Source organism: Martes martes (genome assembly GCF_963455335.1).
Source record: "Martes martes genome assembly, chromosome: 5".
Lineage (NCBI taxonomy): Eukaryota > Metazoa > Chordata > Mammalia > Carnivora > Mustelidae > Martes > Martes martes.
This window is the reverse complement of record NC_137892.1, coordinates 101297725-101324671: the sequence shown is the minus strand read 5'-3', so window position 1 is coordinate 101324671 and position 26947 is coordinate 101297725. Positions and strand designations below refer to the sequence as shown.

Sequence of the window (26947 nt, the reverse complement as noted above, 5' to 3'; positions counted from 1 at the left end):
GTATGGTGCTTGGTCTCATGACCCTGAGATGCATAACTAACTGAGCCACACCCCACGCTCCCCCATTCTATTTTCTGTCTCTCTGAATTTTATTATTCTAGGTTAACCTCATATATGTAGAATCATAAAATATTTGTCCTTTTGTATATGGCTTATTTCACTTAGTGAATCTTCAAGATTCATCGGTGTTGTAGCACATCAGAATTTCACTTTTAAGTTCATTATTCATTTTTGAATCTGAAATTATAGCAACTTTGTTCTATGGATTCTACGTTTATTTTTTTGCCTTCAGGTTAAGTTCCGCTGTGAAGAGGAAAGCCTTTAGCCCGATGTCGATCTGTGCTCAGAACAAGCAGGTGGATGAGAATTCTTTGATTTCAACAAAGAAGAGCCTCCAGTTCTTGAAAGGGAGGCTCCATTTTTGGAAGGGCCTTGGCTCAGTCAGAACTTGGAGGTGGACATGCTGAGTTGCCACAGCTGACCTTGTCTGTGCCTGTGGCTCCGGAAAGTCTCTCCACGGCCTGCCTTGAGTCTGAGATTGCTAGTTAAAACACCAGGTAAGATGGGAATGGGGTCTCAGAATGTAAGTAGATATGATTTTAGCATGTTGTGATAAAAAGTCAATAGTAAATCTGTACAGCAAGTTACCCACTTTTGTCCTGGGAAATCCCGGAAATGTCAGCTAACTGAATATCGTTAATGATCACGAATTAGTGGGACACTGTCCATAAGATATGTTTTAAAAACAATTCTCCTTACTCCACTGTTACTTGTTATGATTGCTGATCAACCACCATGTGAGTCAACACTCAGGTTAGCAGGGTTTGCGGGAAGGGCACTACATACTAATAAACACATGAAACTTACGCTTCAGATAATTGGCTTTATCAGTTTTTGTATTACTTAAGAAATTGTTTAACCTCTGAACTTGTTTCCTCTTTTATAAAAGGACATCATAATGCAGTTTACCCGATACATTGTAAGTAGCTAAGTGTAAATATTCCCTTGAAGTTAATTACCAGTTGCTTTTCACTTTATTATTCTTTATATACATGTCACCTGGTGTAAGGTTGAATCTAAACATATTGTCTCTAATTTACCTTCTGTCTCTCAAATGTTGTTAGTCACCCAGAGAAAATTTTGCATGTTAACTTTTTTTATATTCCCAACAATAGCTTGTGATGATATTTCTTTTATTTAAAAAAGAAAAGTATCCCAGTCGTGTTTACTAATCAAGTAAGACAGAATCAGAAAGACTAAAAATAGTACAGATAGTTACTATTTCATAATTTAGCATGTACTAAATCTGTTATTAGGCTCTTGTTATGATCTTAAGAACAGTCCTACAAGTAAATGTGTTTGTTTATTTAGGAGCAGAATAAAAATTCTGATCCTGGTTCCTATCATGCCCGGAATTCAGGGTCTACTCCACCTGCCTTCTCCTTTGTCCTTACTACCAATTAATTATTATAAAGATAGTTCTGCCCTTTTGATTTCCCCTAGTCCTTTTTTGATACACACACAGAGACATAAGAACATTTTCAGATTAGTTTGTGTCTGTATTGAGAATTGTTTTCCTATTTTTTTATGTTAACATTTTAGAATAAATAAATACATTCTGATATATCCTGCCCCTCACCAGAAGATGATGAGGAAAACATAAAAAGTATGGTGACTCATTTTCCTGTGGCATATGGATTTTTAAAAAATTAGTTTGTGCCTAGTTTCTAAATCATCTAATGAAAAGATCCATGCATTTCAGGAAATTATGAAAGTAAACGTCAGAGAAAACCAACTAAGAAACTTCTTGAATCCAATGATTTAGACCCTGGATTTATGCCCAAGAAAGGAGATCTTGGCCTTTCTAAAAAGGTATGTTATTTTAGTCAATTCTAAAATATGATTAAACCATATGTAAATATGGGGTTTTAAAAACAAATTAATGCTTAGCAACATGGATGCATACATACATAGAAATAAGAGAATCGCAGAATATATTCCTTTGGTCTAAGAGATCATATATTGAGAAGCTGTTCTGCATTTGTGTGGACATGTGTATCAGTTCATTTTAGATGTTCTTTTCAAATGAAAATAAAAAAAGCTTATAAGATTGAGTAAAGTGTGTGTGTGTTTCTTTTCTGGAATTAAAACCTCTTATCTGCTTTTTACTTCTGTCTGTATGAGCCACCATCCTACTCTTATCCCATTGCCCTGTCTGCATAACACCTCAGAAAAGACTCAGCTTAGTTATAACCAGGCAGAAACATTTGAACTTAAGTTTTTGAGTTTGCAGACATGGTTTTTATTGGCCAAGAAGACATCATTAAATAGTAGATGGAAATAGAAGGTCATTTTCCTGGATATAATTTTTAGGAAACATCCTATTGCCCATATGTGTGAGGAGTAACTCAGGGTAAGTGTTAGAAATTCAGTTGTTGGGATGCACAGATTTCCTTTAAAGAAAGAAAATTTTAATAGGAAAAATACAGATTGTAATCAGATCAAAAATAGAGTTTTGGGACTTCTTTCATTAGCTATAACAGGCTTATGTCATTTAATCCTATATTGAGGATCCTAGTTTTTGCTTTTATGAGTTATTCATCCAGCTGGATTAGCATGTAAATGTAAAACTCAATTTATTTGTGTTTTTATACCTCATTTTAAAAGTCTGCATTATATTCTTTAATTCTTTCATTCTTCTCAAAGTCCATTTCCTGAAACATGTCTGGGTGAGGCTGTGATAGTTTCCTTCTGTACTGCTTTCTCTCCTAACTTTGTCTTACTCAAATCTTAGCCACTTGTAAGGGACAAGGAAACTGTGATTCATCACAATATTTTGAGCATGGAAATAACATTTGCTATCAGGTGATAAGTTTAGTAGTATTATACAGGGTGAATTATGTAAAGCTGTTGCATTACTGCTACAGGTGAGGTAATGACAATTTTAAAGAAAATCAGCATTTGGGTCAGTTTAGAGAATGATTTTTTTTTTAACCTGTTTTGTTGAGATATAATTGACATGCACAAGTTAATGATTTGATTAATGGATATAGTGAGCATTTGGACATTAACTGCTGTATTTTAGCTTGTTTCAATCGCAAAATTTGGGGACTTTACAGCAAGAATAACATCTGTTTACTTTTTATGGCCACTAAATTTTGTTTAACTTTCCTGCTGAAGAATATTTTTATTGTAGAAGACATTTTATTGGGCTGAAACTAATTCATACAAGCATTACTAGTAGGGGAGTGAAATGTGTAGGAAATTACTCTGAGTGTTTTGTTTTGAGATTTAATGTTGCTTTCATTTATATTAATCTATAACCAATTAAATCAGAAGGATAATTCCATGATTCAGAGCTTTCTGGTATATGTGCTACTGGAGTGAGCACTGATTCAGAGCTTTTTAATATTTAGAATTCATCAAGGAAATAAGTCTTTGTAAAATCTAATGGCTATAAATGCAGTTTTAAAAAGATAGATTTTAAATTCAGGGTGGTATGGAATAGAGCTGAGATGCTGGGTCTCTGGGAATAGACCCTTTCTCTTTGTCTACCATTTGAATCAGAGTACCATTCTGTATCTGCTTAATTGGGAGTCTCTGGTTAATCCCAAAGGAGTGTGTGTTTGTAGGAGTCTTTTGGAGCTGTGTTTTTTGTTTTTTGATGTCTTTCTCCATGTAGTTTCTGTTCAACCCATTATTGTTAATACTGTTTATTTAATTGCCAGAAACAGCCAGGATTTCTGTATTTGTGATAATAGTTCAGCTTTTGGCATATAATATAAAAAGTTTATTTTCGGTTCCTCTGTAAATGTTGCATTTTGTTTATTTGTAGTGTTATGAAGCCAGTCACTTGGAGAATGACATTAATGAATCACGTGCTGCATCTCATTCTAAAGAGTATGGTGGAGGTGCGTATTTTTGAAACTTAAAAAAATGTAGTGCAAAATAACAACCACCTGGTCAGCTAACTAGAGAAGTTGTTACATATGTTAGCAAGACCAGTGAGATTGTATCTTTTAAGACTTGTTTGCCCAAGGGGCACCTGGCTGGCTCAATTGGAAGAGCATGAAACTTGATCTCTGGGACAGGAGCGTGAGCCTCACATTGGGTGTAACGATTACTTAGAAATAAATAAAAATAAGATTTAAAAAAAACAAGAAAAACTTGTTTGCCCAAATATGCTTCCTAATACAGTGCATGACACTAGAAAATTGGATGGTCATTTTGAGCTTCATGCTGAAATTAGTTACATAGAATTAGAATTATATTAGGCTAAAGAAAAGTTAGGAACAATAAAGAAAAATCTCCTACTCAATTTTCTTATTAGGAGATTCTCTAACTATAATCGTTACTTTCTTGGCGTTTTTTTGCTTTTTTAAAGATTATACTTATTTATTTGACAGAGAGAGATCACAAATGGGCAGAGAGGCAGGCAGAGGGAGAGGGAGAAGCAGGCTCCCTACTGAGCAGAGAGCCTGATGTGGGGCTCAATCCCAGGACCCTGAGACCATGACCTGAGCTAAAGGCAAAGGCTTAACCCACTGAGCCACCCAGGTGCCCACTTTCTTGGCTTTGATTCAGTTTTTATTCTGTAGGACAGAAAATGGGGAATCTGAGTTGAGAGGGAAATTACAAGTCATCTAAGCCTGTTTTTCACAAATAGTCTTAGTTTCTTTGTCACATCTATGCTCTTTGGTGAGTGAGCATATACTTGAAAAAAAAGAGCTTACATTTTGAATGTGGTCCCTGTGGTTGCTTCTTTTAAGGGCTTTTTAAAAAATTTATTTTATTTTTTGGTGTTTATTTTATTTTTTTTAGAGAGAGTGCAAGCAGGGAGAGGGGCAGAGAGAGAGGGAGGGAGAAAATCCTAAGCAGCTCCATCCTCAGTGCAGAGCCCAATGCAGGACTTGATTCCATGATCCTGAGATCATGACCTGAGCTAAAATCAAGAGTCAGATGGTTTACTGACTGAGCCACCCAAGCACCCCAGGCTTGGAAATCTTTTAGATTGCATTTGAATCTGAGTCCTGAAAGTTATACATGGTAATCTTCGTTATGCCTGGAGGGATAGGCAGGCCTTCATTCAATAATAGATAAAATATCGTAGTTCGAGCATTTCCTCTAGAGATCCTTTGTTTGCTCAGTCCGTTGCTCTAGGACTGTTAACTTCTAACCCATCTAAAGCTTTACAGAGAGTTAGGGTATTATCCGTATTATCCCTGTATTATAGAAAAACAAGGTGAAAGAGGTGGCAGGGTTGGGGTACTAAATCCAGACCTGACCAAACTCATTGCCACACTACCATTTTGTTATCCACCCCAGATTTTCTCGATGCCAATTCTTTGTACCACTTTATTCATTCATCTGCCAGTGCCATTTATTGATTAGTGTCATTTCTGAGATATTAGCCCAAATTTTAGCATATAGCGTCAGATGTGTTCTACCAGCAAAGGGTATCATGGGAAGGTTATGTTACATGTGATTGTTTTAGGGGGAAAAAAAAGATTTTACTTATTTATTTGAGAGAGTGTGAGAGCGAGCACACAAGCAGGGGAAGGGGCAGATGGGAAGAGAGAAGCAGACTCCCTGCTGAGCAGGGAGCCTGACACAGAGCTCCATATCAGGACCCCAGGATCATGATTGAGCTGAAGGCAGACACTTAATCTACTTAGCCACCCAGGCAGTACTACATGTGATCTTAAATGGCTACTTTTTTTTTTTTTTAAGATTTAATTTATCTATTTTTTGAGAGATAGAACGAGCAGAAGGGGTGAAGAGGGGGCAGCGGAAGAGGGAAAAGCAGACCACCTGTTGACCAGGGAGCCTGATGCAGTGCTCAGTCCCAGGACCCCAGGATCATGACCTGAGCAGAAGGCAGCTGCTCAGTCAGTGCCTGAGCCACTCAGGCACTCCTTAAATGCGCACATCTTTATTTACTTATTTATTTATTTATTTGACAAGAGATCACAAGTAGGCATAGAGGCAGGCAGAAAGAGGGGGGGAAGCAGGCTCCCCCCTGAGCAGAGAGCCTGATGTGGGGCTAGATCCCAGGACCCTGGGATCATGACCTGAGCCGAAGGCAGAGGCTTTAATCTGCTGAGCCACCCAGGCGCCCTGTAAATAAGCACATCTTTAAATGTAACCCAAGATTATTAAGTTTTCTAGTGAGTAAATCTAGTAGTATGTTAGCTTATGTTAACCTTGTGTTCATATATAATTTCACGGATTCACCGGTTTGCTTGCTTGCTTGCTTGCTTGCTTTAAAAAAAACCCAAACTTTCAAAATACCAGCTCTTCTATTTTTGTAGTTCAGTTTTTATAAAAGGTACAACCTGTACTTTATCTTTTGTAAATTTCATCAACTGTTTTAGCTCCTGAGAATTTTGAACTTTTATTCTGCTACCATATTAATTCTTCTTTTAGTCATAGGTGATTGGCAGCTTTGATAGAGCTTCTCCATCTCCATCAAGCAGTCCCAAGAAAGAGAGTACCAAGCCGGTTTTCCAAAGTCTAGCCTTCATGTTTTTACCTAGCCTAATTATCCTGGAACATTTTATGAAGTAGCACTTGAGATTCCTCTTTATTTCTATAATAAAAAGTTGAAATTTGTGTAATAGGCAATGAGGGAGAGACTGGAATTTCATTTTATAAATATGCCTGATTAGATCATATATTATCTATTTTATATTGTTGGATGTTCAGGATTTTAGTACTACAGCATGAATATCCTTTAAGCCACTAAATGTTTTGTGGGAGGTCTCCTCTTTCCCCAAGCCAGATTTTTGTATTACAGCTTTTCATCTTAATCCTTACATTGTATAGTGATACAATTTACTGTCTTTAATTGTGGAGGTCAGGTTTTAGTATCTTTTCCTGACTATTAAATGTATTTCCTCCCCATCTATAGGATATTTAAGTCCTTTGAGGAACTATGAAGACTTCCGTTTCATCATGTAAAATGAAACTGCTTTAACCTACTTGCTCATTTTACCATTTAATCTGTATAAGACAGAATTTATATATGTGTAGCTCTTTCCCCAACTAGTTACATAGTCATGGGTAAGTCTCCTCCTTTCTGTGCCCTTTTCCTCATCTACTAAGTTGGGGAATTAAATGGACTTTATGATTGGTTTTTTACTCTAACATTCTGTAATTCTTCGAGGTCCTTTAAGTTGAGGATAGGATTTCTTGAACATGTGGGTGAATAACCAGCAGATAATGCCTGTTTTCTGTCATAGGCACTACCAAGATATTTGATAAACCAAGGAAGCGGAAACGACAGAGGCATACTACAGCCAAGGTGCATTGTAAAAAAATGAAAAATGATGATTCATCAAAAGAAACTCCAACCTCAGAGGTATTACTCAGTTCCTCATCTTTTGACCTTCCAAGGAAAATCTACTTTTCACAGTAGAGGCCACACCCTTCTTTCCCTTGAGTTTTCTTAAGAATCATGTTCTACTGAAACAGCTCATTGATAGCTATAAGAAGACATATATGGCAACTATGGATATGATCTTTTTAATAGACCACATCCTATGCTCTAGGTATCTGATGAATTTTATAGCTTTCATCATGAAGTAAGCTTTTTCTAAATAACCAGAGCACAATACCAAGTAACCATATGATCTGAATGAACTTAGATATTGCCCTTTACAAGTTGAGACTGCTGCAATTAGAGGGAAACTCATTTGCTTATTTCTTGAAACCATCAGCTGCTTAATTTTAGACTAATGTTTGTAAACATTTGCTTTAAGGAAACAAAGGTAGATTTAAAACCATTTCCTTGTAGAGCATCAATGCAGTCATTGATGCAGTCTCTAGCTTTTCAACTCAGGTTAAAAGAGAATTAGAACAAGTGAGGTCAGCTTTACACATTATTATACGGAGTGTTTCTTTCCAGGATAATTTGAATAGAATGCCCAAGGGAGGCATTATTTAGGAAACACTGATCTTGGAAGGACAAATAAGTAATCAAATAAACTTAAGAATGTTTTCTCTCCCTTAGTGAAACCTTAAAATGGAACAGCTCAAAAAGTTCCAGTGGAACAGCCTCAGAGCAGTTAGTGGCAGGGCATGAGGCGCCCACTACCCGCCCAATCACAGCAGGGTTAGAACTAACATTGCATGCAGTCCGCCCGCGTGATTGGCTGAACATCTGTAAGTGCTTAATGGCTAGACAAATAGCAGCCCAGAGGGAGGGGGTCACATGGAGGAGACATCTATAATACAGATGTGGGACATTATTTTTTCTCTGCAAGGGAGAACTGATGACACACAGAACAGCTGCAAGCCCCAAGGAGACTGTTGAGGAGGGTGTAGAGAATGATCATGGGATGCCAGCATCTAAAAAGCTGCAGGGCGAACGAGGTGGAGGAGCTGCACTCAAGGAGAACGTTTGTCAGGTAAAGGATGTTGCCCACTTGCATTTGGATTGCTTGTGTGTCTTTTAAGAAAAGCCCTCTCATCTCTTGATAACCCAGTCATGTTAGAATAAACATTTTTCCTGGATGATTCCCCTGGAGTCACTTCCCTTTAAGGAGTTAAGTCTTACCCCTTCTCACGAGAAGAGAAAGGAAAATAAATATTTAGTGTTGGTAAAATACCTGCCCTTGTTACCCATGAGTAGATGCCATGGAGCAGGTCTGAGATGGAAGAAGGAATCACAGATTACTTAAAGATCATTTTCCTGTATGTTTCATGGTGTGAGAATCTCTGGGTTTCTAGGGAATGTTGCAAGGGAAATTTTCACTTTGAGATTTCTTTTTCTTTAAAATAGTGACTTCAGAGAATCTACTGCTGCCCTTATTTATTTATTTATTTATTTTAAATATTGTATTTATTTGACAGACAGAGATCACAAGTAGGCAGAGAGGCATGCAGAGAGAGAGGGGGAAGCAGGCTCCCTGCAGAGCAGAGAGCCTGATGTGGGGCTCGATCCCAGGACCCTGGGATCACTACCCGAGCCGAAGGCAGAGGCTTCAACCCACTGAGCCACCCAGGCGCCCCTACCTTTGTAAATTCTTAAAAGCTGGCCTATAAAAAGTTGAAGATACTAGGTTTCTTTTTCTTTTTTTTAATTGAAACAGCTAAAAATAAAGTTAACCCAAGCTTAGAGTATGTAGAACAGTAGAATTTCCATTCAGTTTGTTTTTTCATTTTCACTACTATATAAAGAAGGCTGATCATATTCAGATCAGTACCCAAACATAGTGTTATTCCTCAGAGATTGTATAACAACAAAGAGTATCAACAAAACTGGTTAAAAGGATAATTGCCTTGTGGTCCTGGATTGTTTGGATCACTTTTTGTTTAAATCTGTTGTCCTTGTTTAATTTATTAATATCATGTCCTTTCACTCACATGGTTACCAGTTTGAAAGTTGAATTACTTGGTCATCCCAGTTAAAGGGTTAGCCCATAACATGTTTTAAATTTGTCTTTGATATATACTGTAATTGAAGTTTCCCTGTTTAAATGGTAAAGGCAAATTTGTTTATTGTACATAAAAGCTGGTATCACTGGCACTGTGATTATACAAAATAAAGTGGATAATATTTATCGCATTTGTCAATTTTTATATGTGAGTTAGGGGATAATGGAAGAGCCAGAGTGTAAGACTTAATTTACACTATAGGTTGTTTAAGACCTTGGGGTCTTTCTGCTCTTAATCCCTGGCTGCCTCTGGCATTTTTTCCCCAAAGCTCTCTACTCATTTGTTTATTTAAGCTTTGATATCAAGTGGCCAAGACCTTTTGTTTCTTCAGGTGCTTGAAGATACTAGACTTACCTAGTTGCCTTCTTCTTTCTTGTCTTCCACAATAAGACTCTTTTTCATTTTTAGTATTTTCCTGCTAATCACTGTGGGGCAACAAGTCAGGATGTTAGAGGGATGAAAATAACAAATGTTGGGAATTTGCAGAATTTTCATAAATCTTATGTTTTAAAAGCAGCAAAGCCAGATCTCTATTTCCTAAGGCCCTATCATAAATGACCCCCTATCTTAGATCATCTCAGAAAGGTGACCTCTTTGAGATGGTTGTAGATGTATCTCAGACATTGTTTAAACCTTGCTTAGAGCCCTTTTGGACTGTTACAACCCAAGTCTAGCTAACCAGTATCTCTTGATTGAACTATTACAGTAGCCTTCTTGATTGTCTCTTTACTGCTATTCTCACTTTTCTCATTCTTGAACTCATTTTCCATGTAGTAATCAGAGGAATCTGTCTTTAAATGAATATCTGATTTTAGCTTTTCCTTGTTAAAGCCCTCTAATGGCACACCTCTGTAATTTGAATAAAATCTGAAAATGTAGCATAATGTGTCAGACCACACAATCAGGCTGTTGCCTTTTTCTTACCTTATCTTCTACCACGTATAACTTTTGTTCACTGTAGTCCACTGACTTCCCTTATGATTCTCGGACGTAACATAGTTTTTCCTATTTGTGGACTTTCTGTATTTGTCTCCCTGGTCTTTCTGTCAGATCATGTGACTGACTTGGAGTTCAGAACTAACTGCATCTGAGAGGCCATTCCTGATGACCCAATCCCAAGTAGCTATTTGAATTCTCTACTTAATGCTTATAATTATCTGATACTTTTTGTGTTTGTTTGTTTACTTGTATTTTCAATCCTTAGTATTTACGAACCGTGAGAGCTGGGGACTTTGTGGAAGCTGGCATAGAGGAATTAATCATTAAATATTGGCTAAATAAATGGTGGGCTCTCTTCTTTCTGGAAAGCTCCTGCTTAATCTTTCTTCACGAAGGCCTTCTGCTTGGGACTTTAAAAATACTTTGTAGACATACCTGTTTTCTTTCTCTTAACAGAACTGTGAGAAACTGGGTGAGCTGCTGTTATGTGAGGCTCAGTGCTGTGGGGCTTTCCACCTGGAGTGCCTTGGATTAACTGAGATGCCGAGAGGAAAATTTATCTGCAATGAATGTCGCACAGGTGAAGTAGTTATAGATGGGGTTTTCTTCCGAAGATAGTTTGAGTTTTAAGTTTTTCAGGAAAAATTCCCAACATTTATTGCAGACACTTTCTATGGCAATATGGGACTAGTTGCTACAGACGCAGATAAGTGCTGTATGGTTTTTGCCTGTGGAAAAGAATACCAAGTGAATAATGAATTGATAGTATAATATAGTGCAAAAGGATTGTAGTAGAGAGAGATTTATAGTGATAGGTGAACAAAGGTGAGCCATTTCCACAGAGGAAGATAGCTAAGTTTGGCTTTAAAAGAGACATGGAAATTGCTGTGGGGAGGTGAAGTACAAGAAGATCCAGTAATGAAAGTATAGAATATTTGGGAAATAGGAGGCATAAGTTAGTGTGTTTAGAGTTTAAGATACTTTAGGGAAGAGGCATTGTTAGTGACAAGGAGGGTTTCTGGATTACTGGTGATGTTTTATATTTCTTGAGCTGAACAGTGATTAATTACATAAGCATGTTTTCTTTATGATTATTTGTGAACTGTATACTTAGGATGCTATACTTTTCTGTGTGTATATCATACGTGAACAAAACTATTTACCAAAAAAAGGAAAGACACATTTTTTAATTTTTTTATTAACATGTAATATATTATTAGCCCTAGGAGTACAGGGGAAAGATGTATATAATCTTGGGAGTTATATAGATTGGCTCAGAAACAGAATGGTCAGATGGAACCAACTGTAAAGTACCTCACAGGCTACGCTAAGGAGATGGTTCTTTCTTCAGCATTATATGTGAATGCTACAGCAGTTAAGTAATAGGGAAAAATGGGGGCTAAAAGCGGTTACACTCCTAAGTCATTAAAACCACGAGTGTGCATGAACCTGCCCAGGGAAGAAGCATCTGGAGAGTGATAAAAAGGACCAACAAAAGTACTCAGGGGGTGCCTACATTAAAAAAAAACCACTGCAGGGTGAGGAGGAGCTAGTCAAAGAATGTTTGTGAAGCCAGGGAGAGTAGGATATCATCAGCAGGGGCATATGTGGCAAAGAGACCAAGGAGGTTTTGGGGTGATAAGAGGCTAATATATATAGCAGTGGGAAATATATTTGCCATACAAGTGTTCCACACTAAACGTAGTTGAGGGGCAAATGGATAGCAGTATACCCTACTTCTTACAAAAGCTTGATATCCATGGAAAAGAGGGTAGTAGCTGAAGGGAGGATATTATAGGGTCAAGAGGAAGAACATCTTGAGTATTTATAGGGAAACAAATTACTGCAAAAGGAGGGAATAATTAGTGGAGTGTAGTTGCTAAGTGATAGGAGAGAATAATCTTGAAGAGACAAAAAGATAAAACAGGAAAGTACCTTGGAATTGGAGAGTTGGAGAATAAGTCAGAGTTTTTCTTAGTTTGGTGAGAATGATGGGGAAAAGGTGGCTTCTAACTTGAAGGGTGGAGTTGTAGGTTTAAAGTAGTTCCTGTGGGAATCGAGAGACAGAATTAATTTGTGTCTTGGGCGCCTGGGTGGCTCAGTGGGTTAAGCCTCTGCCTTCGGCTCAGGTCATGATCTCAGTGTCCCCGGATCGAGTCCCACGTCGGGCTCTCTGCTCAGCGGGGAGCCTGCTTCCCTTCCTCTCTCTGCCTACTTGTGATCTCTGTCTGTCAAATAAATAATTCTTTAATTTGTGTCTGTAAATCAGTTGCCGTGTCATATTGAGTTATCTCCTCTTTCTGCCACTGCTTTTAGCAGTGTGGGAATAAAAGCTAGAAGGCAAGATAGTTCTGGGGTTATTTTGCCTCCTGTACAGTGGGCTTTTGATCATTATGGGAAATAGTGCCATCCAGCCCTATCAATGAAATTTAGGGAAAAAACTTTAGGTGTGTGCATATCTCTTAATCCTAATCTTAGAGAAGTCTTGCCTTTTGTACAGATAATCCAGTTTTGCTAGTCTTATCTTTTTTTTTTTTTTAAGATTTTATTTATTTATTTGACAGACAGAGATCACAAGTAGACAGGCAGGCAGAGGGGGAGGAGGAAGCAGGCCCCCTGCTGAGCAGAGAGCCTGATACAGGCTTTGATCCCAGGACCCTGAGATCATGACCTGAGCCGAAGGCAGAGGCTTAACCCACTGAGCCACCCAGGTGCCCTTGCTAGTCTTATCTTTATTATCATGTGATACTCTCTGAACTAGTTACGGCAAAGGTATTTTTTAAAGAATTAACCTTACTGAAGTATAATTTACCTATTAAAAAAATGCACTAGTTTTAATGTATGTTTTGGTAGGTTTTGATAAAATTTATAAACACATATGTAAGGACAACCACAGTGAAGATTCAGAACATTTCCATTGCTCCAGAAAGTTCCCTTGTACTTAGTCCTAGTTGATCCTCCCGCCCCTCACTACCCCCCCCATCCCTACCCCAATCCTATTTCAGGCAAGCAGTGATGTGCTTTCTGTAATTACACATGAGATTTATTTTTTTTAAGAGTTTCATAAGTGGAACAAAATGTATGTAGTTTTTTTGTGTCTGGTTCTGCATAATGTTTTTGACACTCATCTCTGTTAATGTGTTTATCGGTAGTTCCTTTTCTTTCTTAAAACAGCTTTGTTGAGGGATAGTTGTACAGTAAACTGCACAAAGTGTAATTTGATAAGTTCTGATACGTACGTGTGTGTACATACACCTGTGAAACCATCCCTCAGCATAGGTAATTTGAGATTCAACAACATTGCTGTACGTGTTGAGAGTTCATTCCTTTTTATTGCTGAGTAGTATTCCATTGTATAAATGTGTCACAGTTGGTTTATTCATTCATCTGTTGATAATACATTGGGGTTGTTCTCAGGTTGGGGTATTACTAATAAAGCTGCTATGAACATTCATGTCTTTGTACGGACACATTTTCTTTTTACTTCTAAATACCTAAGGGTGGAAGGCATGGTTGGTAGGTGTATATTTAACATTCTAAGAAACATCCAAACTGTTTTCCAGAGTGTTTGTACCATTTTACATTGTCATCAGTAATGGATGAGAGTTTCAGTTCTCCATATTTTCATCAACACTTGGTATTGTCAGTCTTTTTAATTTTAGCCATTTGGACAGATATGTAGTGGTACTTCATTGTGGTTTTAATGTGCATTTTCCTAATGACAAATGATGTTGTGCTTCTTTTCAGTGTGCTTTTTTGCCATCTTCCTTGATGAAGTATTTGTTCAATTATTTTTTTATTAATTAGGTTGTTCATTTTCTTACTGTTGAGTTTTAAAGAGTTCATTATATATATTCTGGATACTAGTTATTTATCAGATACATACTTTGAAAATTATTCTACCAGTCTGTGGGTTGGTTTTTTTTTTTTCTTAATCATGTCTTTTGTAGAGCAGTTTCTTATTTTTATTTATTTATTTATTTATTTTTAAGATTTTTATTTATTTATTTGACAGAGACCGTGAGAGAGGGAACACAAGCAGGGGGAGTGGGAGAGAGAGAAGCAGACTTCCCACTCAGCAGGGAGCCTGACTCTGGCATGGATCCCAGGACCCTGGGGTCATGACCTGAGCTGAAGTCAGATGCTTAATGACTGAGCCACCCAGGCGTCCCTTGAAGAGCAGTTTTTTAATTGTAAATGATGTTTTTCAGCTTGTTTTTTTTAGAGTTTGTGCTTTGATGTCATATTGAAATCTTTTATAACCCAGTGTCATAAAGCTTTTCTTTGTTTTCTAATGAAAATTTTATAGTTTGAGGTTTTACCTTTATGTCTAAGGTCTGTTCTTTATTAATTTTTATATATGATGTGAGGTAGATTTATTACTATTTTTTATAATTTTTTTAAAAAAATTTTAAAAGATTATTTACTTATTAATTTGACACAGAGAGAGAGAGCACAAGATGAGGAGTAGCAGGCAGAAGGAGAGGGAGAAGCAGGTTCTCCCACATCGGAGCGCCCGATGTGGGACTCGATCCCAGGACCCCGGGATCATGACCTGAGCCGAAGACAGTCGTTTAACCGACTGAGCCACCCAGGTGCCCTACTATTTTTGAGGGTAGGAAATTTTACCCTAGGTGAATAGAGTAAAAATAAGGGAGTCATTTCTTTTTTCTTGTGACTCACCCTATTTTCCTAATGTGGAGTGACCATACCATAATTTAGGTTATTCCAGTTTAATATTGACATCAGGCAGTAAGTAGTTTGCTTTTTTCCAAATGGATAATTAAAATGTTTTCTTAAAATCACTATTAGCTGGGTGATCTTACTGTTTATAGGTATGGTGGGTTATTTTAATGAATTCCTGTTTCCCACAAGTGTTACGGGCAAGATTCATGTTCAGGTCTGTCTCTCAAGCCTGGGCTTTCCCTTACTTTGTATGGCTTCTCAAAGCGAGGTAATTGTTTCTTTGTTTTGTTTTGTTTTTCCCTTTTCTTAAGCTTTGTATTACAGAAATCCTAAGACATTTACAAAAGTTGAACAGTATAAAGTAATCCCATGTATTCATCATTTAGCTTCAGTAGTTATCAGTTTTCTGCCTCTGTCTACCCATATATTTCTTTTTATATATTTGTTTCAGGGGTACACCTCTTTGAGTCATCAGTCTTATATAATACCAGGTGCTTTACCCATGTATTTCAAAAGGTCTAACACAATTTAAAAATATATATCTAGGGACGCCTGGGTGGCTCAGTGCGTTAAAGCCTCTGCCTTCGGCTCGGGTCATGATCCCAGTATCCTGGGATTGAACCCTGCATTGGGCTCTCTGCTCAGCGGGGAGCCTGCTTCCGTCTGTCTCTCTCTGCCTGCCTCTCTGCCTACTTGTGATCTCTGTCTGTCAAATAAATTAAAAAATCTAAAAAAAAAAAAATATATATATATATATATATATAATATGTAGCAAGATTATACAGTAACTTCTGTGTGTCACCTACTTCCCAGTCCCATTTTCAATTTTCCCATATGTCTCAAAGATGTCTTTTTACAGTATTTTAATCAAGATCCAGATAAGACTGCTTTTATTGTATTTTTTGGTATATCTCTTCAGTTTCTTTTAATCTACAACAGTACACCTCCATCCTATTTTTTAATGTCGTTTATTTGTTTTGACAGTCATTTGTCCTAAATTTTCTGCATTGCAAATTTGGTTGATTACATCTTTCAGGTGTCCTTTTAACTTGTTGCCCTATCTTCCATATTTCCTGGAAACTTGTAGTTAGATCTAGAGGCTGGATTAATTTCAGATCAGTTTTCTTTTGGCAGGAATGCTTTGTAGGTAATGTGTTCTTCCTGTTTTGTCATATCAGCAAGTATATATTGTCAAGAATTTCTCACTTAATAACGATCTTAAAATTGTTTGGTAGGTTCTTGTTGTCAGCCTGATCAGTCTGTTACAAAGTTCTTTATTGTGATATTGTGATTTATAATAAGAAATACATATTTTGGTCTTTAGCTTGTGGCACAGAGCTCCCAAAACCTTGGTCTCTCCTATGTGGTGAGTTACCAAGATGTTCTTTGTGTGTGTTTGACTGTGTTAATAAAAGACATGCCTCAGGATGGGGGCTTGATTGCCGGGAGAACCAACCTTATGATTACAGGGCTAGAACTCTCACTCCTTTCCCCCTAATCTCTAGGGAAGCGGGTTTGGGGGGTGGCAGCGTCTGGAGGTTGAGTCAGTCCCCTGTGGCCAATGGTTTAATCAGCCTATGCACTGAAGTCTCAGAACCCAGAAGAATGGGTTTCGGAGAGCTTCTGGATTGGTGTGTGGAGATTCAGAATAAAGTGCTGCTCTTGGAGAGGGAATGAAAGCACCCCATCCTTTCCTCATACCTTGCCCTGTGCATCTCATTTCCATCTAGCTATTCCTGAGTATTATCTTTTCATGATAAACTGGTGATCCAGTAAATAAAATGTTTTTCTGAGTTCTTTGAGCCATTCCAGCAAATTAATCAAACCCAAGGAAGTGCAGGTTTTAGGAACCTCTGATTTATAGCCAGTCAGAAGTATAGGTGACGACCTGAACTTGAGATTGGCGTCTGGAGTTAGGGGCAAAGGCCATCTTGCCCAATTGAGTCCTTAACCTGTGGGGTATGATGTTACCTCCATGTATATAGTTTCAGAATTTAGTTGAATTGTAAGACACGCAGCTGGTGTTGGAGAATTGCATGGAATTCCATATTGGAACTCGGTACAGAATTGTGTACTTAACAAACTTTTCGTCTAATGGTTTAGCATTGGATGAATTCTTGAATTGGTGTTAATTTATTACCTTCCTTTGTTTACCAGGAATCCATACCTGTTTTGTTTGTAAGCAGAGTGGGGAAGATGTTAAAAGGTGCCTTTTGCCCTTGTGTGGAAAGTTTTACCATGAAGAATGTGTCCAGAAGTATCCACCCACTGTCATGCAGAACAAGGGCTTCCGGTGCTCCCTCCACATCTGTATAACCTGTCATGCTGCTAATCCAGCCAGTGTTTCTGCATCTAAAGGTATGGGTTTCTTACATGGACTGGTCTAATTACAGAACCTTGGTTTCATTGGTAGCATGTATTTCCAGATGCAGTGTGGCATATCTCTTCATGGTCTCTCTAGCTTTTGTCAGACTACCAGTATTTTATGTGAGAGAGGGGAAAATAACGGACTAATCCAGCAGTTCCCACATTGTATTCTTTGGAGCCCTATTGTTACACGGTGGTTTCAAATACTTGGATTTCATGTGTTGTTTAGTTTAAGAAAGCATTCTGCTGTAAGTCTCCCTCTCTCTACTCCGTTAGACTAAAGTACTTTTCTTTTCCTGTGGACCCTTTATATCTGTGGTTGTCACGTATGATATTATGCATGCATAAATGTAGGGCAGAATTGAGCTTTTTGTTTTGTGTGAATTTGTTTTGTTTTTTAAATTGGAAACTTCTATTCTGAAACCTCTTTCCTGCTTTATAGAGCTGAGGTTTCCAAAAGTGCCTGTGGGTATATAGGCAAAGTTAAGCTTTTAAGTCTGTTCTCATTGGGAAAACAATCATTTCTGTTTAGTAATAATGTGATCTCTTACTAATTTTTCCTAACCCAAATATTGTGTGTCTATTGTTAAATGCTAATATGCCCAAAGAGCCCCTGCTTCTCCCATAGGGGATCAAACAGGAAAATTACCAGTGTTTTGACTTTTCTTCTAATTAGACTGGCAGTACCTTTTGTAATATGAGTTCCTGAGCCTATAGATCTTGTCAGTCTTAAGTACAGTAATTTCACTTGCTTGATCAAAATTACAGTTTAACCATCAGCTTATCTTCCCCTTTTCAGTTGCTATTATAGTTTGCATTTAGGTGGTTTGGTAATAGTTTTTAGTAGGTGCTGTATATGAGAGGACATATTTTATCTGGAAGGGTTGGAAAGGTTCTTCACCTAAAAGTTCAGGCTTTAAGAATCACACATTACCAGGCATTAAAAGCAAGCATAGTCTTTCTCCTAGCTGGTCTTTTATTCAGGTTGTGACATCTCCCCTGTTTAGTTTTGAGGCTGATGCCAGGTTTCCTAGGAGTCAGGGCAATGGATTGAATAGGGCCTTCTTTGGTCAGGTAGGCTCACTTAACAGTTGTGAGATCTGATGCCTTGTGGCAGCTTATCACATAGCTCCCATCTGAGCTTTTTTATAGTGAGTTGTGTGTTTTACAATCCCTTGTCCTAGTAGTGCTTCCTTCTACTAGTGACATTTTCTCAGTGCTTACAAAGACATTTCAGTAACTCATGGTGCTTTTATGTTTAATCTCTTTGTTTCTCTTTTACTCCTGGTTTTCCTGCTTCTCCTAATTTTAGGTCGTCTGATGCGCTGTGTCCGCTGCCCTGTGGCATACCATGCCAATGACTTTTGCCTGGCTGCCGGGTCCAAGATTCTTGCATCTAATAGTATCATCTGCCCTAATCACTTTACACCTAGGCGGGGCTGCCGAAATCATGAGCATGTTAATGTTAGCTGGTGTTTCGTATGCTCGGAAGGTAAGACATGACTGCTTAATGTATGAATAGTCTAAAAAGAGATTAATACAGTATTCTAACTGCAACAAAAATAATTTTCTTCACTTTGCTACTAGAGAAATACTGGCAAGTAATGTTCTGAATTAATGATAACATAGCAGAACGTTTAAACTTGGGTTTTTTTCCCAAATAGGGAGGGGGTTTTATTTATTTATTTTTTTTAACCTTATTTTTATTAAAATGATGAACAAATGAAGGGCGTCTAGGTGGCGCAGACGGTTGAGCATCTGACTATTGGTTTTTGCTCAGGTCGTGATCTTAGGGCAGTTGGATTGAGCCCTGCCTTGGGCTCAGTGCTTAGCGTGGAGTCTGCTTGAACTTCTCTCTCACCGTGCCCACTCCCCTCTCCCCCGCTTTTGGGTGCATGCATGTGTGTACACACAATCTCTCAAATAAACAAATAGATCCTAAAAAAAATAATAAACAAATGAAACAATAAATAAAAGACAAGGGGAGGGAAATAAAATTGTCCTTGAAAAATGGGGGATTATGATCAAACAGTGCAAACTTCCAGTTAGAAGATGGGCAAGTTTAGGGGATTTAACGTACAGCGTGGTAACTGTAGTTAACAGTACTGTATTGTATATTTGCAAGCTGCTAAAGAGAGTAGATCTTAAAAATTCTCACTATAACCAAAATGAAAAAAATTTTAAGTATGTGAGGTGTTAAATGTTCTACCTAAGCTTATTTCAGCAATCATTTCACAGTATATATATATATATCTAGTCATTCTGTTGTACACGTTAACCTTACACGATGTTATAAATCAGTTTTATCTTAATAAATCTGGAGGGAGAGAAAGGAAAGATAAAAAATGGAGGAAATGATTGATTAATTAATTAATCATAAATCGTCCCAAGTCCCACCATCAGAAAAAAACCCATTGCTTAACTTTTAAGTGATACTACTTAAGATAGTTGTGTACAGTTCTAGAAGATGGTATTATATCATAAAGTTGTGTTTCTTTTTTGTTAAATCATTTTGTCATGAATTTAAAGGGATGAAACAAAAGGAAAGTGAAGGAATTTATGAATGTCTATAAAATGTTTTTTCACTGTTAGGGATATTAATTCCTAAAAGTTCTTCTAAAGTGGATGAAGAAAAATTGGTATTTTTCCCCCCCTTCAACTTAAAACATAATTCTCCTTTAGAATAGTGTTAGGCTATATATATATGCCACCAGATAAACTCTCCTGCCTACCTCCCATCCATCTATGCAGATAAATCCTGTTGATTTCTTTTCTCATATTCTCTCTCAGCTCATATCATATGTCCTTCCCTGCAAAAGTGTTTGCCACTATTTCCCCTCAGCTCTGTCCTTTGCCTTTCTTCAGTGGGTATTCTTTTTTGTGGGTTTTTTTTTTTTTTTTAGATTTTTTTATTTATTTTATTTATTTGACAGAGAGAAAGAGAGAGAGAGAGATCACAAGTAGGCAGAGAGAGGGGGAAGCAGGCTCCCTGCTGAGCAGAGAGCCCGATATGGGGCTCGATCCCAGGACCCTGGGATCATGACCCGAGCCAAAGGCAGAGGCTTAACCCACTGAGCCACCCAGGTGCCCCTTCAGTGGGTATTCTTATGCGCAGATTTCTTTTCATGCTGTATAACCTCCTTTTAAGGCCTAGTGCAAAGGCCTTTTTGTACATGAAATATTTCTAGTGTATAAAAAAGCCAACTTAGGAAAAGGAAGATTTTTCTACCAAGTCCATGTAGCTTGCAGACTATACTGTTAATTAGATTGTGACTCAGCTGCAATAACTAAGCGTAAATAGGAGATGTTCTAGATATTCTAGATAATTTATCTGGGACAGATAAATTATGGACTTTGCATCATTCTTACGTCCCATGCTAAGATTGTTCAACTCATCCTACAAAATGCCCAGGAATAGCTAAATGCGAGTTTCAGAGCAGAGAGTACAGGTTATATGTATTGATTATTCAGGTTCTTCAAAGTTGTTGTAGCAAAAGTCTTTTTTCCAAATATCACTGAACCAAGCTACAGTATACAGCAGAGATAAGAGAAAAGCTTCTGTAACTGAAAAGGAGTTGGGTCGTAGGCACACAGTACTGGCCCCAAGAAAATAAACTCCAAAGCTTATTTTAAGAGGCTGCTGCAGATGATTGAGAAAAGGAAAAAAGTTAGCATGGGTAGGATAGGGTCACGAAACTTTAAATTTTTTATAAGATACTATGAGGCAAAATGGGCACAGTAAAACCCAGATGGATGTAGACATACACTTTGCTAAGACTTTGAAACATGCTCATTTCTGGCATAAGATGATAGGGTATTTATTATATTCCTTAAATATGAATCATCTTTATATGAAATTTTTTATAGTCTGCAACCATGGATTTCAGCTTCAGATATATAAATTGAGTCACTCTGAAAAATCTTCAAGTGAAAATTCATTGTCATTGCAATGTATTTAATTATCCTGGTGTCTGAAAACCTCCATGGAGAGGGGAGAACTTTAACTGAAGTTTAGGAAACAAACCACATTAGTACCTGTAATTTTTGTCACCATTGAAAATCTTAAAATATCTTGCAATCATTGTTATTGCTAGATCTTACTTTTGTATTACAAAGAAATATATGTAGCTATAATCTCTTATTCTAACATTTTGATAATTATACCTTAATGTAACAGTGTCCTTTTAATATATGTGCTAGGTTAGAGCATTCATAAATGATAATCTGAAAAGAGCCCATAGGTATCAGAGTGCAAAACATAAAAAAGATTAAAGAGTTAGTAATTTAAAAAGGGGGAAGGAAGTGACCATATGGGGATGACTTAAGTGTCAAACATCACTGTGCCATTTATTCATTTGTTTAGTCTTCAGATAGATGTGATTATTTACTGTATGTTGTGGAAAATTTAGTGTATTGTCTTTTAGTGAAGAGAAAGAAATGTGTATTATGCACGTATTTGACTTTGGGAACTTGACTTCTGACCACTGCCCTAACCTGATTTTGCCAGTAGGATCTCATGTTTATTTGCTGTGAATATAACAAACCCTCAAGGTTGTGGTTCACAGGAATATTGGAGAGGGGCGAAGTGCTCTTGAAGAAAAGTCTTTCTGGATAACTAATTAAATTACTAAGCCCTTCGCTGGGAGATAAATAATTGGTTAGGAGCAAAAGCCATTTCAGCTGGGTCATTGTGTGCAGCCTTGTGATTCTGAGTGCCAGATTTTTTGATTCCCACAGGAGGCAGCCTTTTGTGCTGTGATTCCTGCCCTGCTGCTTTTCATCGGGAGTGCCTGAACATTGATATCCCTGAAGGAAACTGGTATTGCAATGATTGTAAGGCAGGCAAAAAGCCGCATTACAGGGAAATTGTCTGGGTAAAAGTTGGACGATACAGGTGAGTGCGCATGAAGGAGACTGGCACTGATTTCTTTTACCATCCCATCTTCTGTTTCTTTGGATCCACATACAGTGCTTAACTCTTTTTCTTTTCTTTCTTTTTTTTTTTCTCTTTTTTTAACAATTTTTCTGATTAAGCAAGGTCAACCTCTGCCCATTAATTTTCCATTATAAGAAAAAGACCTCATTTTTATGTTTTGTAAATATGGGAATAATACATACTCTCTGTAGAAAATTCATTAATGAAAATAAACCCATAACAAGGAAGATACATTGCTAACAGTTTGGCATATTTATTTGGAGACACACCAATGCATGTACCCTCAAAATAATTGGCCTTATATTTATACTCAGTTTTGTATCTTTTTCTTTTTAAAATTATTTTTATTGAACATAGAATATATAAAAGAATATCATAATATGCATGATTTAAAAGGATTAGAAAGGAACATCTGTGTATGGTACCTCCCATTTAAAGAAGTATCATATTGCTGGTACTTTTGAGGCCCCCTCCATGACTCTTTACTGAATCTAGTCTTTCCCCACCCTAGAGGTAACCACTATACTGCATTTTGTGTTTTTTATTCCTTTGCCTTGCTGTAATGGTTTACCACATGTATAATGTTTTGTTCTGCATGTTGTAGACCTTTTCATAAAGAAACTGTTGCTGTATTTTCCTGCAGCTTGTTTTTCTCATTTACTGTTATGCTCCTAAGATTTGTAGTAATGCAGTGCTCTAGTTCATACTTTGCTGTTCTACATTTCTTTTTGATATAGTCTTAAAATATAGTGCAGTTCCTTTATCCATTCTCCTCTTTGGACTGAACATTTTGTCAATCTTCCTTAGTGTACATGCACAGTTTTTCTAGGAATAGGGGTTTCCAGCTTAACTAACTAATTATCTTTCTAAAGTGGATGTAAAGCATAAATTTGCATGCTTTTTATTTTATTTTCAGAGGCATTTCTTGGTGTCTCTTGAGGGGGACGTCATTTTTCTATACCCCTCACAATTAATGAAACTTTTCCTTTTTAAAGGCCAAATTGAGGGGCACCTGGGTGGCTCAATGGGTTGAGCCTCTGCCTTCGACTCAGATCATGATCTCAGGGTCCTGGGATCAAGCTCCACATCGGGCTCCCTGCTCAGAGAGGAGCCTGCTTCCACCTCTGTCTCTGCCTGCTGCTCTGCCTACTTGTGATCTCTCTCTCTCTCTCTCTTTCTCTATCTCCAATTAAAAAAAAAAAAAAGGCCGAATTGTATTTCATTGTATCATATTCTGTAGTAACTTTATCATTCCCTAAATGTTGAGCATTCAGATTGTTTCCAGGTTTTCATTCTTATAGATAATACTTAAGTGAACATTATAGTCAAAGCTTTGTTTATATCTTACATGAGATAATTATTATTTACTGTTAAATTATTATTTCCTGTATAGTTGCCTTAAAGTAACTGGGTCTAAAAAGTGTATATGTGAGCACATCTGTGAGGGTGGCCATTCAGGTTTTCAGCACATATTACTAGTTAGATTGTAAAAATGCACTAGGTTGGACCATTCCTTATTCATGTCCTAAGAGGTAGGTCATTTTCCTAGTGTCTTAGAGTCTTTTAAAGGTATCCTTCCTTATTTTCACCTTTCGCAGGTGGTGGCCAGCTGAGATCTGCCATCCTCGAGCTGTACCTTCCAATATCGATAAGATGAGACATGATGTGGGCGAGTTCCCTGTGCTCTTCTTTGGGTCTAATGACTATCTGTGGACACATCAGGCCCGAGTCTTTCCCTATATGGAGGGGGATGTGAGCAGCAAGGATAAGATGGGCAAAGGAGTGGATGGGACATATAAAAAAGGTAACTTTATCCTTTTGTTTTGCAGGCCAACACAGACCTCTGTTGCCCACGTATCTATTCTCTTGTGTCTTAGAATTCACATATGTTCCATTAGCAGTTGTGTTCTTCTCTTTGGGGCAGCTACAGGATTTTACAGGAAAGTTGATCTACATAATTAATTATTTTTTAGCCTCGCCTTTATATAGCAGGAATTTCCTTGAGGGAGGTTTTTCTCTCACCAGTTCTGTTTTCTCAACATCTTTTTATTTTGTTTCAAAGAGTTTATTTTTTTATTTGTCAAAGAGAGAGAGAGAGAGAGCACAAGCAGGGGGAGTGGCAGGCAAAGGGAGAAGCAGGCTCTCTGCTGAGCAAGGAGCCTGAATCGGGGCTCGATCTCAGGACCCCAGGATCATGACCTGAGCTGAAAGCAGAAGCTTAACCAACTGAGCCACCCAGGCATCCCTGTATTTTCTCCGCATCTTACCAAGTACTGGAGCTTTGGAATTATTTTATAGCTTTAACTCTGTGGTTTGTTAGACAAGAGTCAGAATCTCTAGTAGAGTTGTGTTTGTTCCAAGGAAGTTATAGAGAAGTTATAGAGCAAAATAAAATAGTGAAAGTCAAAGTATAAATGTTCTGAATCAAAAGAGATTTTTTTAAGCTGGCCTAACAGTAAAGTAGTCAGGGGATATTTGGGGTAGAAGGAGTTGAGTCAAGTATGAGCCTAAGTCTCTTACATAATGAGTAAGGTTGCTCTGAGAATTCAGTGAGTAAATAAAAGCATCAGCCAACAGAGCACATAGTTGGTATCCCATCAATGATAATTATCTTCTTCCTTTAGCTGTCCTTTGAAAGGCAGTGTAGGTATCTGTTGTTATTCGAATATATTTGGACATTGAGGTATATAGATTTTGTATGGTGAGGTGAAGATTTTAAGCAGGTGAAACTTTATCATAAGGTGAAGATTCAATGAAAATTCTAAGCAGGTGAAACTTCCTGGATGGGGAATGAGAATCATGTCCGTAGGGACAAGTTTCACAAAGGTTCTATTGCTAATGTCATTTCAGTAGGTCCTCATCTGTTGGCCATGTGGTTTCTGTGTAGATAGGGGTTGTTAGTATTAACACTACAGGAACTTGGCTCTCGAGTCTTGTGGTCTTGGATGGTCAGGGACCACTTAACCAGTATCTTTCCCTGTGTAGAGCCGGCCACCACAGAGGCTGGGGCAGAAGGTGGAGTTGTAGAGAATACCACAAGTCTGATCCTGCTGAAGCTCTGGGATTCTGCTCTTTCTATGCCTCAACCGTAGGCTGGCTCGGTGCCTCTGCCTTCAAGGAATACATACGTGTTTTTATGGGGGAATTGGATACAGATGAAAGCAGTCAAAATGTTACTCATTGCGTGTTGTGGCAGAACTGTGCATGTTATGCTATGGGAATAGACCAAGAGGAAGCCTAACTGTGCTGGAGATCAGAGTTAAGCAGTCATGGGTTGGTTTTTTTCCTTGTGACTTTGAAGAGTGAACCTTAATAATCGTTATCATTTGTTGTTTGCCAGGCCCTGTTTAGTTTTCTGCTTTAAGTCCTTGTGACAACAGTTTAAGTTAGATGTCATTATTCTTACCTTACAGATGAGGAAGCTGAGGCACATAAAATTTAAATTACTTGCCCAAGGTGCCAGGGCCAATAAGTGAAGAGGAAAGTTTCAAATTCTAGCAATCAGGCTCCAGAATCCTAACTCTTCACTCCTACACTGACAGTGAGGAAGTAAACAAATGAAAATGTTAACAAGAAAACAGCACATGGGTAAACATATATTAAATCTAACATGTTGAGTGAATGACCTCTAGCTATGTGTTATAGCTTAAGATGGGGTTGGGGGAACACAGGGCTGTTAGCCAGAAAAGGTGGTAGGTAAGTTACATAGTCAGAGCAGAGTTTTTAGAAATCTTTGAGTTTGGGAACTGTAGAAGATGAGAGGCTGTGGCCAGGGATGTCTGTGAGGTGACTGTTTTGGTAGTTCAGGCAGAGAAAAGCTTGTCACAGTGAAGTATCCCTGGAGTGGAGAGGATGATGGGTACTTGAGTAGACATTAAGTAGACAGACTAGTCAGGACATTCTGAATAATAGAATGAAGAAAGGAGTGATAATTTAAAAACAAAAACAACGAACAAAAAATTTAGAGGACTCCAGGCAACAAAAGCTCTGTTAGATGTTTAGCAGGGAAATGGAGAAAAGGGGATATGGACCAAAGGGGATGTTTTCTTTAAAGAATTGACAGAATATGGGGAAAGCTACAGAGAGGAAAGGAGGGAAGAATTAGAGTTCTTTTGAGAGTTTTTATCTAGGCTACAAGTAATTAATTTTTGAAAAGAAGAATGAATGAAAATTTTGTTATAAGTGGGAAAGAATGAGAATCTTAAGATTTTGTTGGACTTCTAAGATATTACAGTCTTTTAAGCATATGAAAGTACAGGACTTGAATACAAATCAGCTATGAAGATCTGTGTATCATTACAGCTTTTGTTGGACTTCTAAGATATTACAGTTGGACTTCTAAGATATTATAGTCTTTTAAGCATATGAAAGTATAGGACTTGAATACAAATCAGCTATGAAGATCTGTGTATCATTACAGCTAATAGTTGATATTTACAGAATGAATCTTAGGAGAGGAATAGAACAGGTGCTCTTTAGAGAATTAGGCAAGAAGGAGAGGGAAACTTCAACTTTGAATTTCTTCCAGAGGAATGCAGCATGTTACTTGGCACCTAGAAGACAGAATGTTTCTAGAGACAG

The 26947-nt window shown here is 37.7% G+C and overlaps 1 protein-coding gene across 1 annotated transcript in view; it reads left to right on the top strand.

The window, feature by feature from the left end:
- Positions 1 to 26947, top strand: part of NSD1 (nuclear receptor binding SET domain protein 1) — a 146422-nt gene that overhangs the window by 99119 nt on the left and 20356 nt on the right. Inside the window, 15 exon segments of the mRNA XM_080803602.1 lie at positions 293 to 317; positions 320 to 337; positions 340 to 378; positions 381 to 431; positions 434 to 536; positions 538 to 557; positions 1763 to 1872; positions 3836 to 3911; positions 7242 to 7360; positions 8265 to 8408; positions 10834 to 10957; positions 17221 to 17421; positions 18743 to 18922; positions 22168 to 22324; positions 23965 to 24170. Of these exon segments, the coding sequence (XP_080659728.1) occupies positions 293 to 317; positions 320 to 337; positions 340 to 378; positions 381 to 431; positions 434 to 536; positions 538 to 557; positions 1763 to 1872; positions 3836 to 3911; positions 7242 to 7360; positions 8265 to 8408; positions 10834 to 10957; positions 17221 to 17421; positions 18743 to 18922; positions 22168 to 22324; positions 23965 to 24170 (1573 nt within the window).